The following is a 12791-nucleotide window of genomic DNA, read 5'->3' on the forward strand; positions in this document are numbered from 1 at the left end:
GAAACATTTTCTAACAACGTCCTGTTTGTGAAAAGCAAAAGAGTCGGCAGGTTGCTACGTCGATAAAGCTTTATTTGGAATATAGCCTCTAGACTGCAAGAGCTCGGTTAAGAAATATGAACTGCCAGCAATGAGCAAACCTGGAAAAATTGAAGCCACATTAATGTTAGAGAGAGACTGCTGATAACAACGCTCAGTGATGAATTACAAGACAACGAGCAGTCTCTCTCTTGCTCGAAAATCCGCGGGGAAGAACGCAAAGAAGTGAGTACGTAAGTGAGGGCTTCGCATATCACGCTCGCACGCTCACGACCGCTCACTTCTTCTTTGCGTTCTTCCCCGCGGATTTTCGAGCATAAGAGAGACTGTTCGCACTCTAATGAATCACTGGAGTCAAAAACTGAATCCGTGACTATATTCATTCAACTACAAGGCCGAAAGCATAGCTTTCTTTAGTACTTTCTTGTATCCCGCTGCAAGTCTGCACGCTTCCTACGTTTTGTCGTCTTGTTCGAGACCTACATGCGATGGCACGCGCGCGAGAGACACGCGAGAGAATCAAACGCACGGACTTCATACGTCTCTATACGCAAGCCCCCAGTCATTCATTTGCAAAACGTTTCCTTGTGCGTGCTGTCTAGAAAGATAATTTGTTCAACAGGGCATTCACAACAGTCTACACCCATAGAAAGTAAAAATACGGTTCTCAAGTTGACAAAACATTTTTTCCGGATCGACGTTCTGGCTACAGGAATCTAGCTATTTCCTTTTTCCACTTTCTGGATCAAAGTGTCTCCCTTGTTTTCAGTTAATTACGTTGTTTCGACCTTCTTCCTTGACTAAACTGCTTCCAAACTACGGCGTCTTGTCCGTAAAGACCATGGTTCGATCTTGACTGGCAGTTAATAGTTCAGTCTCACCTCCATTCATTTTCACATTAACAAATCGAATGTGGTTTAGTGTTGTCTGTACTCTTATCGATAACGATATGCGTCATTACAGTGGTCAAAATGTTGTGGACTCATGAGGAGCAGCCGAGTGAGTACACAACAAATTTTGACCGTTGTGATGACGCATATCGTTGTCGATAAGAGTACAGACAACGCTAAACCACATGCGATTTGTTTTTTACCACAATATCAACGTCAAAGAGAGTGTTTTGTCAGAGCGTGACCAAGAGCGTGACACACGAGCAGCGTTGTCTGGACTCTTATCGACAACGGCAAATTAACCAATCAGATTGCGAGATTAGTAGCAATTGTGGTAAAATTGTAATTTGCATGTAAATCTTATCGGGATCACATCTGAAGCAATGGGAAATTGTTTGCACCGTCTGCTTTCGTATAAACACTGGTGATCTTCAATTCAGTGATTCGTGCCTTTTCGAACATAGCGGAAAACCGCGGGTTTACGGAGCAATCCGAAGCTTTCCTGTTTTGATTGTCTTTTCCTCCGCAATGCTATCATAGTGATGCTATGAATGCTGCGCCGGTTTTACTTGTGAGGTCTTTAGTGAGAAATTTAAATAAGAGTAGTGGGCAAAAGTGACATCATATGGGCACGAAAAACGTAAAATTGCACCACCAGTTAAACTGAATGCGATGGGAAAAAAAACTACAACATTTCCGTCCATTCAAGTGTTCAGTCGCATAATTATAGTGCGAAACGCGTTTTCGATTTGATGTGGAGGTTTGCGCGCGAACAAATTGCCGCAAATGAGCTGACGGATTAAATTCAAGTGCAAAATTCACACTTACACAAGATTACCGCGAATCTATCTACTCACGCCAAACGGAACAAATCTTGTTAGAAAGTGGAAAGTATCATACTAACATGATTACAGAGATGATTGCTGTCTTTTAAAAATCGATTAGCTTCTTAAGAAGTGTAAATACAAATGTAAGCTACCGGAAAGCTTCATCAAGAAAGTGGCGAAATAAGTGAGTGCCGTCGAATCGGGTTTTGAACAAATTGAACCAGTCTTTAATTCAGTCAAGTTCATGAAAAATTCCTCATAATAAAAATACTGGCTGAAAATCGTCTGATGACGTCCCTTGAGAAAGCAACCGAAAAGAAGTTGAGCCGTGTTTAAAAGATGTTCGTCTTCATAATTATAATTTTTTTTCAAGTCTTTCCACACACTCGTTAAGACGTGAGCATAATAAAATTTGACGAGCTAATAATCAAGGCGGCGGCCGACAACAACCCACTCTTTTATCTAACGCTTCTTTAATTATTTCGCTGTTCGTCGCACACCATCCGGTCTTTATGCTTTTATTTCCTACGGCTTTCAAAGACCAATTGTGCTGCTTGCTAAGTGAAATGATGACCTCTAGCACGAACATGTTCGTCGGCCGTTTAACCCGTTACTGTGAAGTACGCCTCACTGATCGAGCCGACGCGCTGATTTTTTTACATTGTGTGTATTAGCAATCGCAGAGTTTGTAATAGCATTTTTGTTGTCAGTAATGTTAATAGATTGTTTACGTCGGGACAAACGTTTTTGTACCCCCGACATATTATCATAAGTGAGACAAAGCACACAAAGAGCTCGTCACTAGCTCTGACTGAGCGGAGCGTTTAACGCGCACGTATGAAACACGTCTAGCTTACGAGAAGAAATCTGGATCTTTGAAGTTTAAAAGAAGAAAGCAAGAGGTTTCCCTGTTTAAAGTCGTTAAATTTTGAGTTAGTCTATTCTAAATGCCGCCCTAATAGCCTTAACACGATCATTAGGCGAGCATGACACCCTTATACAATTCAATGAAGAAACGCTAATTACTCAAAGACGTCCGCTTTCTTCAAGTAATAATTCACTTGGGATAAGGAGCGTCGGCATGTTAAATAACTCCACCTGTGTCGATAAATGGAAATCAATGAAATCATTTAGCTTGGTTATAAATTCATTTAAACGAGGTCATCGCGTCCAACCTCGCCGATGCATGAAAAGGTGGTCCTTATAGCAGAACGCTAAGCAAATTAGATTGTAAACTTGTGGGACCCGCAAGTGAAACATTACTGTTGACACTAAATACTGGTAAAAGGTTTAAATATACAAACAAACTGATCAAAACTCTCTATTGTTCTTATGTGGCTTTACTGTGATGAAAAAGACCTCATTCAATATCAATTACAAACGTTTCTTAGAATACTTAAGGTCGTTTTATCGAGCTGTTTCGCCAGTTAATGCAATACACTGACTGATGGGTTGTACGCTGATGAACGGACGAAAAAAAAATCTGGGAGTTATTTTCTATATTGATACTTCGTGCGTCAGTGAATTTATACTCTTGTATGAATAATAGCAATAAAGAGATTGTTCTTCACTTCAAGCGCGCCGCCCTTTAATTCGACTTGAGTTTTATCGTCTGGACCAATCAGAACTGCTATGAGCTATGTACTATCTTAAGCGCTATTGTGAAGTAATTTTAATACCCCCAAACTCACATACCAAAGAACTGAGCAATGATATATAGCTAATACAACGCAGACGACAGTTTTAATAGCTTGAACTCTACGGAGACACACGGGATTGTTAATAATAGCGCGCGCCAAAAATACGGCTTGGACGACATTTAAGATGCAGATCAGCAATGTTTGGCTTTTCAGTCTCCTTCTATTTACATTTCCGACCCATTCGACATCTCACTGGTGGTAAGCTATGTCCAACAACCTCCACTTTAAGAAGATTATGAGAATATCTTGATATCCTCTCTAGGAATTGTTCACAGTTCACTGAATTAATGTTGAACTCAGTGACTTGCGGGTGCTAAACAGAATTGATTTGTTTGTTTGTATGGTCACTAGGTTTATGTCGCAAGTGTTCGCATTGGGTGCTAAAATCATGTGTAATAACATTGCCGGACTGGTTAACTACCAACGGCAACTCTGCCGAGAGAACCCAGATGTTATGGTTAGCATCGGAAAAGGTGCAAAGCTCGGTGTAGAGGAATGTCAGCATCAGTTTAAAGACCAAAGATGGAATTGTTCTACTGTGGCGCGAGATGTGAGCGTGTTTGGAAAAGTTATGCGTAGAGGTAAGAAATTATCCCAAAATTCATCAAAGCTATTTCTTTTATAAAGCGTTTATTAGGAGTTTAGAACTACGGAAATGAGCAATTATTCAGTAGAATCAGAAAAGTAGAGGAACCCGTTACAGACGGTGAAAGTCACACCAAAAAAGCGTTTTAAGAGCGAGAGTGTCAGTTCTTCAGATACTTAATCTTGACTGATATGACTTCAAGAGTTACTCAAAGCACTCGTAAAGTTGATCAGTTACATCAAACAGAAACCAAGGGACAAAAACTGTATTAAAAGATCAAAACCTTTTTCCTTAGTCAGCGGGTTTTAATTTTATTCTGTTTATCTTGACTTCTGACAGCGAGCAGGGAGAGCGCGTTCGTGTATGCCATTTCTTCAGCTGGTGTTGTTCATGAAGTGACACGCGCGTGTAGTCGCGGCGAACTTAGAGATTGCACTTGCGACACGAATCGCAAAGGAAGAAGTCGGAAAGGCTTCGAGTGGGGTGGATGTAGCGACAACATTGCCTACGGTCTGAGATTTGCCAAGTTATTTGTGGATTCTCGGGAACGAGAGCGAGACGCCAGAGCAAAGATGAACCTCCACAACAACTTTGTCGGACGAAGGGTGAGCTACCCATTCATCTCTTGCTTAAAATAATTTGCTAAGGACAGGAAATTATATCATAGTTACCTCGCTGTCCGTTACAAAATTTACAAAACTGTTCACTTATTGATGCATTAACTGTTAGGCCAAGCTTAACATGGGTTAACTAGATCGTAAAGTAGTCACTTTCGTTTTCAAAGTGTTGTTGAAAGCCTGCACTTATATTTCAAAGTGGATTCTTCAAATTCATTTATTTCCCATGTGTGTTGTGTCGAACAAAAGACCGGGATAAATGTTTGCTTTGAAAACTTATCTCGTGATACAACGTCGGTGTATGTTACTATAACAGCGTAGAGGATATAACCTTTCAAAATTTTCCGTTTGTGAATATTGACGCTAATCAAAGTTTAGTTTAGTTTCCAGCCTTGAATTTTCTTGACTCTACATTGTGAATTAACAGCCACGATTTCCAGTCAAGCTCTGCTTGCTCCTAAGCTCAGCTTACAAGAGTTAATCCTTAATTCAATTTGTTTATATCCAGCAGATCAAAACAGAAAACATTGCTGATTTAGCTTGACCGGTTATATTTATGTAACCCGCGTGGCGCCAAATCTTTTTACACTTTTCCTGTTTCGTTCAGAGATCGTATTTAAGAATACATACCTGTCTTAGTTACGCTTCATAAGACATTGAAAGTGAAGAGCTCTTACAACGATAAATACAGGAAATCAAGTTCGTAAGTTCAGCGTGGACACACATTTCCTCTACAAAGAAGCGCCGGACGATAAATGAGTTTCTAAGCACGAAAACTTGTTTAAGTCTGCTGCAGCTAAAAATTCTATACTTGGTCCCTTGTTACTGACTAAACCTTGTCCGGTTCGCCAATTACTGAAACAGAAAATCGACACAGTAAAAATCAAGATTGGAACATTTTCCAATATCACTTTGGTAACCAATGAAAGCACACAGAAGAATTTTTTCAGACCGTTTCATGTTTTAGCCCCAGAACTTTAAAAAGTTTGAAAACCATCACCGAGGTGAATGGAACATCTTTGTCCGAAAATTAATGCATTCCAGACAACTCGATAAACAGTTGCCAAGTTTTAAAACAACACAGTCGAGTTAAAAAGCGATAAACTGATGCCAACATTTCTTGCGGTTAAATTGTCAAAACAGGCGAATATCATGGGAAAAATGTCATGGGAACAGACTAGAATTTTAAAGCGATCACGAAACATCATGCTATTTTTGAAACTAAATTATGGCTTCAACATTAAAAGGTCATACGTAGGTTAAAATATAGAGTTATTAACAACTTTCTCCAAAATGCTCCTTTCTATTCTCCCGGGTATTCTTTGCTCATATGAGCCGATACTATCAATCACTCAATCTTTAGCGAGGGATTCTTGTATCGACTTATAAAAACCCGGAGATAGGTAGCGTGGTTCTGTGTTAGCATGTTCTTGCGGTCAGAGTTTTCAAGAGCTGGTTTTGTGTCAGTTTCCTGTCGTTATCAAAAATAGAAATCTCTCAAGAGCAGAGGACCTCAGGCAATTTCCTTAACAAATCAGATATTGAATCTCAAATGCCATCACGTCTTTTACTGTCAAAATGAAAGGCTGCTATGTATTTTTATAGGCTTGTTTGTTTGTTTGTTGATTTGTTTAGCCAGCTCATTCCTCAAGGTATTTCACCTTCTTCCGGAGTTTCAAAATGTCTTAGATTTAATCTTTGCCAGTTCGGAAACGAGATACTAAAGAAATGCAACATGAAACAACACAGCAGATTGACATTTATAGTTACACGTGTCATTTTTTCTGGCATTTGTGATCCCATAGCAACTCAGGGCATTACAGACTGTAGTGTAATAAAAGGCAAAAGTTCTTTACCCAAGTTTTCTACTCGCGAATGATAGATGGTTCCAGCCGATTTGGCTATCACCGCCTTACAGAACGAGGATGAGTAGTTTAATATTTTTAATTGAGAATATTTAGGGAGACATTTTTCCTCCTTATGTCCTTCCGAGCGAGCTATCGAGACAGCAATAAACTGAAAATTAGAGGCCTCAGTGTGAGTCCGCGCCAATTTGGAATCACTCTTACGATGGACTTTTCAATGACTAATTATATTACCAGCCCAAACTCCCATACGAGGGCGCTCACAATTATTTCTTAATTAATCTTGCAGACTGTCCAAATTAACCTTTAACTTTGGATAGTGTCCAAATTTTACAAGTAATCTAGATAAATCTGTACACAACATAATTAATAGTCAAGAGGGCCACATTTGAAAATAATTGGATTTCAAAATTTTGCCCGTCCTCGGAATTTTTTTTTTTTCATCCAATTAGATCCACGTTTGACAGCATGTAGTCCTGTTACATACACTAATTATGAGTAAAATAAAATACGAAAATGTTGGGTATTGTCGTCAGCTGTGAAATGACAGCAGAAAAAAACCTTTGTCGCACTAGTAAGGTAAGGTTGTCGTCATAAAACTCAAGTGCCCCACCAGGCCGGAGCTTATCCCGGTTTCTGTAGCATGAAGCGACTAGGAGTATTTCTACTCCACCCTGGATGGGATGCTAGTCCATCGCAGAGTTACTCCCAGCATTAAACTCGCCGACCTGGGTGGAGCCGGAGAGGCACTATGAGAGTAAAATTTCTTGCCTAAGAACACAATAAAATGTCCCCGGTCAGAGCTCGACACTGGACCCTCAATCCAGAGGCGAGCGCACTAACCATGAGGTCACCGCGCGTCCACAACCGCACCGGTGCTTATAAGAAAACGGGGAATTATCCCCCTGCTATGAAAAGAAGTCAGAGAACAAATTAACCTGTTTCAGGCGTACCGCTGGTTGGAGAGAACCGGGAAAATAGGCGAGAAAAAGAAAGTACGGAAGGCAGCGCCTCTCTCCTCTCTCCTTTTTTTCTCTCACCGTTATGAAGCCCATGCGCTAGTGGGGGGGGGGGGGGGGGAACAGTTGCGACATAAGCATAACGCTCTTCTTAAACTTATATTCAGTGAGGACATGGTTGGCAAAAGCATTAAGTGCTCGCTGATTGACTGAAAGTCTTTCGCTTATGCTCATGCTTATGCTTATATCAGTATGTCCCCACTGGACACAATAGAGATATTGGCAAAAGCATAAGAAGGCTGATGCAAGGTTTTGATATTCTTATGCTTATGGTATGTCCGGCCGTCCCCACTAGCGCATAAGCTTCTTTTATGCTTATGTTTATGCTTATGTCGCAAATGAGGGCCGGGCGTATAACAAGTATTGCAACTGGTTTAAGTATCTCTATAAGTATTGTAAGCAGTGTGAGTGACAATAAATGTAATAAAATAAATTATTAAAAAAAGGAAAAAAAGTGAGAACCGGGCTTTGAAATGTTCTAATGTTGAACACATGTATAGTGCTACAATGCGATATAGTATCGCATCAAATACTGTTGTTACAGTTTGGTGCCATAACTAGTGTTGACAAAGTTCAAAATGCACTGATTGTAATCTAACGACAATTAAATCCACGAATTATTGAAACGAAATTGAATTTTCTGTTTCAGTTCATATCGATTTTCAAAAACTGTCTCGGGTCTTCGCCACTCTCCAACCATAGGCTGATAACAAATAAACCTAGAGTTCGAAGTTTTTTAAATACAGTGAAAATCCGCGTGTATGAACCTAAAATTTGAGAACCTGTTAGGCTAAAATTTCCCAGTTAAGCGCCCCTTCACATAAGAACCATTCTAGGCTAAAATCTCAAAACGGGACCTTCTTACTCTCAAAATATAGAGTTTTTCAAATATAATACAGTACATCTGGTGCGATACAAAAAGGTAACAAAAACAAGCCAGAACACTGGCAGTGTTATAAGACCATAATACTGTACTGTGAATGATTCAATATAAAGGTCACACCAATGAGCACAGGCTGTTTTTTTAACAACAACAACAAGAAGCTTTAAGAACCCGATTGAGAAACTAGCCCAATTTCACCGTGGTAAACACCATTTATATAAGAACCTATGGAGGCTAACTTGAAAAACCCTAGGTTCTTATACATGAGATTTTACTGTAATTGACGTGTCCCATAAGCGAGAACACAGGAGATATTATTTTGTTCTCGTTGCACCGTAGAGCGATTTAGGAGAACATTCAATTTTAGCACTGTGAGAAATGAAAACTTCCTTTGATCCTTCAACTGAAACACCAATCGAGCTGGCCCCTTTTTGCTGGCCTTTTACTGATCATGAAGGGGCCCATCATCAATACGGCCCCTCTTCTAGATCCAGGACTGAAAACAGCAGCAGTATAGAAAGTTCCAGGCCGAAACTAGTACTGCAATGGTTTTAAAGGTTCGTTTTGCGGGCGCGCGGTGGCCTCTTGGTTAGTGCGCACAACTCCGGATCGAGCGGTCCGGGTTCGAGCCCTGGCCGGGGACATTGTGTTGTGTTCTCGAGCAAGACACTTTACTCTCATAGTGCCTTTCCCTACCTAGGTGTATAAATGGGTACTGGTGAATTTAATGCTGGGGTAACCCTGTGATGGACTAGCATCCCATCCCGGGGGGAGTAGAAACATTCCTAGTCGCTTTATGCTACAGAGACTAGGATAAGCGCCCGTCTGATGGGGTCGCTTAGGTTAAAAACTGTGCAATTCATTCTTGTAGGCTGTAAAAATGCATACGAGTTTGGACTGTAAGTGTCATGGAGTGTCCGGCTCATGTCAAGTGAAGACTTGTTGGAAAGTCATGGCTCCTTTTGATGTGGTGGGAATCTACCTCCGCAACAAATATCACAATGGCGTCCTCGTCACCGTGGATCAGGGCGGTAATGAGCTCGTAATGGCTGAGAGGTATCCAATAAAACCTCCACGTGACGATCTCGTGTTCTTAGAGGAGTCCCCGGATTACTGCGTTCCCAACTCCAACACCGGCTCGCTGGGCACGACGGGAAGGGTTTGTAACAGGACTTCTCCGGGTCACGGGAGCTGCGGGATTCTGTGCTGCGGGCGCGGGTTTAACACGATTCAAATCGAGGAGGAGTATAAGTGCTCTTGCAAGTTTCACTGGTGTTGTTACGTGAAGTGCAAAACTTGCAGAAGAACTGTGGATAAACACATGTGCAAATCACCCGAGGATGATGTCACTCCGTACAACTCGGCCCTTCAAGTTTCCGCGGCTAACGCAGATCGCGTTAACAACCAAAACAGACCTCCTAAAAATTCCAAGAAAAACAGCAAGAGAAGAAAGTCGAATAAGAATAAGAAGAGAGGCGCTTCGGGCACGTCGAGCAACAGTCTCGACGGCGGTAACGGAGGAAACAAAATGTTATGATAAGAACTGCAACGCTAACAGAAAGGACCAATGGTGCAGATTACTTGAAGTGGCTTTCATTTCATTGTCGGCTATTAGCCAATGAGCAAAGAATAAGCCATTTTCAAGTTACCTTGTGCCTCTGTTTGAAAACGAGTCCTCGGCCAAAACCTTTCATTTGAAAGTGAGCTTGATTTACAGGAAAATGACCCTGTAGGCGGAACACACTTTCAAATGAACGGTTTCGAACAAGGACTAAGTTTTGACACAGAGGAAAACGGAAACTCGGAAACACAAACAACGAAAAACGGAAGGGATTTGAACTGCGCGGAAGGATGAGATCCGTTCTAGCTGGAAAAGTAGAGGTTACATATAAAAGAAACTTGATGGCATTTCATTAAAGAACATTGCTAAGATTTGAAAAAACGAGTCCGTATTAGATAGTGCGGGAGAAGTCAGTGGACATAAAAAAATAGACAATATTTAAATACAAAAAGATCCAGATTGGATTGTATCGCATTCCTTTACTTCTAAGGAGTTGTATAAATAAATATGGACCATGGAATTCGTAAATGGTTAATATGCGGAATAACAGTTAAGCTCGCGAATCAAATTTAGGCTGGTCGGTTTCAAAGCGATTTCGTTTTTAATATAATTTTCTGAGCGTTCGATGATCAACGACAATTTTTTTTCGTATTGATTGATATTTATCCATTTAAACATTGTATTTATGTAAATATTTAAATTCAGCTAGTGCCAAGACAGGTGCAATGACGAGGGAATGCTTGTAAGTTGTGCCGAAGCACATGTGTTTTCAAGGACAAACGTTCAACGATCTAGATTTGAAAAACAAAATAAAATTCACATCATGAAATCTGACGTATAACTTCACTTATAATCAGGAGCCATAATCCATCAAATATTTTCTCTCGCACGCGATAATATTTCCCAGCTAAAACTGGGGAGTAGTCGAGGATATTCTCCAATTTTCAAAACCGCGCGTGTTGCGAAGAATATTTGAAGGGTAATAAACACAATGGCCTCCATTTGGCGCAAAAATATGCTCGGATCTTTGTCCGCGGACATTATCTGTTCCTCGAAGCTCACAGTTTTCGCTTCTCGGAACAGGTAATGTCCGAGGACAAATATTCGGGCATATTTTCGCGCCAACTAAAGGCTATTGTTTATTTATTTTGTTAGGTTGAGTCTGCGTAGGTGCCCGAGCGTATCCTGACTCAAACACCTTGAGAGTATTTCTTCTGCATAGGATGAGATGCAGGGCTACCCCAACCCCCCCCCCCCCCCGCCCACGCGTCGTTGTACAATTTGTTGGTACCCATCTATACCCTTGGGTGGAGAGAAGCACTGTGAGAGTAAAGTGTCTTAACCAAGAACACAACGCAGTGACCCTGGCTGGAGGTTGAACCTGGACCGCAAAATTTAGCTACCGCCATTTCAGCTGTGATATGTAACATTTAGATTATGAGCTCAGAATATCTTTTGCATGTGGGTTAAAGAGGATGCAGCCCGAGTCAACTGTCACGCGTCGATATCGAAAGCCAATAATCTAATTGTCTTAGTATAAATCTACTTGTCGTTGAAAACGTTTTTTTTTTTATTTTTTTTTTATCTAAATCCTCTTCGCAGACAGGGTATTCGTGGTAGAACGCTTGTAGATTTATACTAATAAACAATTAGATTATGAGCTCGAGATTTCTATCGCGTGATAGTTGACGAGGGCGCAGCCCGAGTCAACTATTACGCATAGAAAGCGAGAGCGAATAATCTAATTGTTTTAGTATAAATCTACTAGCCGTTCAAAACTCTAACTCCTCTTCACAGACACCTCGAAAACGTGAAGAAGAGGCCGTCGTTTTGTTAACAAGGGCACACTGCTACGCCTCTCACTATCTATCACAGAATAGACAGTGAGTAGCGTAGTCAATCAGAGAACAGCATTCGTGATATAACGCTGGTAGATTTATACTAATATTATTTATTTAGTGTCAATAAACAGACGTCTCAGGCTAAGCTAACATTAAATTGTAGCGCATCTCAGGTCTGAAAGCGTCATTTCTCAACAGACAGTTAACTGGTTAAACTTTTGACCAATTTTCAGGTGTATGTTAAACATCATCCAAACTTATAGAGAAGGGAAACAAGTGCGCTAGGGCAGACCCATAAGTACGGTAATCAGGCTAGCGTTACCGGTTTATTGGCCAGCGAAAACAACGGGTTGTAATTTTTAGCGCGGTCGAGGTGTATCGCGCTTTGATCTTGGCGAGATTCCGCGGGCTTTCAGCTTTGTTAGGCTTTTAGGCTCCGTCCACGCTACGCAGGAGAAATTTGAAAACGCCGCTGCATTTCTACGGTTACACCTACCGTCCACACTAACACGTCACGAATACGGAGCTTTTCGAAAACGCTCTTCAAACCGGGAGAATCTGAAAACGCGTTTTCGTGTGAACGGAAAACATTTTGAAAACAGAGCTTTCTGAAAACGACTTTGGCGTCACGATAATCATGTGATTTTCTCAAACACAAATCTAAAATGTTAAGCAAACCATGGCGGCAACGGCAATGAGAACGCCACCAAAGAAAAAGGTTTAATGTGTAGAACAATGGCTATGCGGGTGCGTTATACATTTTTCTACGTTTCTTTGCCGTCCTTTGCACATCAACAACGTGAAATGACCAAGTTCTGCGTATTTCAGAGAACGCGAACGGCGGGGGCTAAGTTTTCGTACTTTTAACTGGAATTGAACGCTGGCGTTATATATTTAGCTTGAGCAAGTTCTGAGACAAATAGGCGCACGAAACAAATCTAGACATTCGCGAAATTCGAAGGT

General features: G+C 41.0%; 2 protein-coding genes across 2 annotated transcripts in view; both read left to right on the top strand.

The window, feature by feature from the left end:
- LOC145498176 (ankyrin repeat, SAM and basic leucine zipper domain-containing protein 1-like) overlaps positions 1 to 12791 on the top strand; it is a 65575-nt gene that overhangs the window by 9588 nt on the left and 43196 nt on the right. The window lies entirely within an intron of this gene.
- On the top strand, positions 3266 to 11234 carry LOC145497121 (protein Wnt-2b-A-like). The gene is made up of 4 exons (XM_081476918.1): positions 3266 to 3654; positions 3808 to 4037; positions 4382 to 4647; positions 9298 to 11234. Exons 1-4 carry the CDS (start codon positions 3581 to 3583, stop codon positions 9961 to 9963), a joined length of 1236 nt encoding a protein of 411 aa, XP_081333044.1. The 5' UTR covers positions 3266 to 3580; the 3' UTR covers positions 9964 to 11234.

The sequence above is a fragment of the Orbicella franksi genome, chromosome 9 (assembly GCF_964199315.1).
Source record: "Orbicella franksi chromosome 9, jaOrbFran1.1, whole genome shotgun sequence".
Lineage (NCBI taxonomy): Eukaryota > Metazoa > Cnidaria > Anthozoa > Scleractinia > Merulinidae > Orbicella > Orbicella franksi.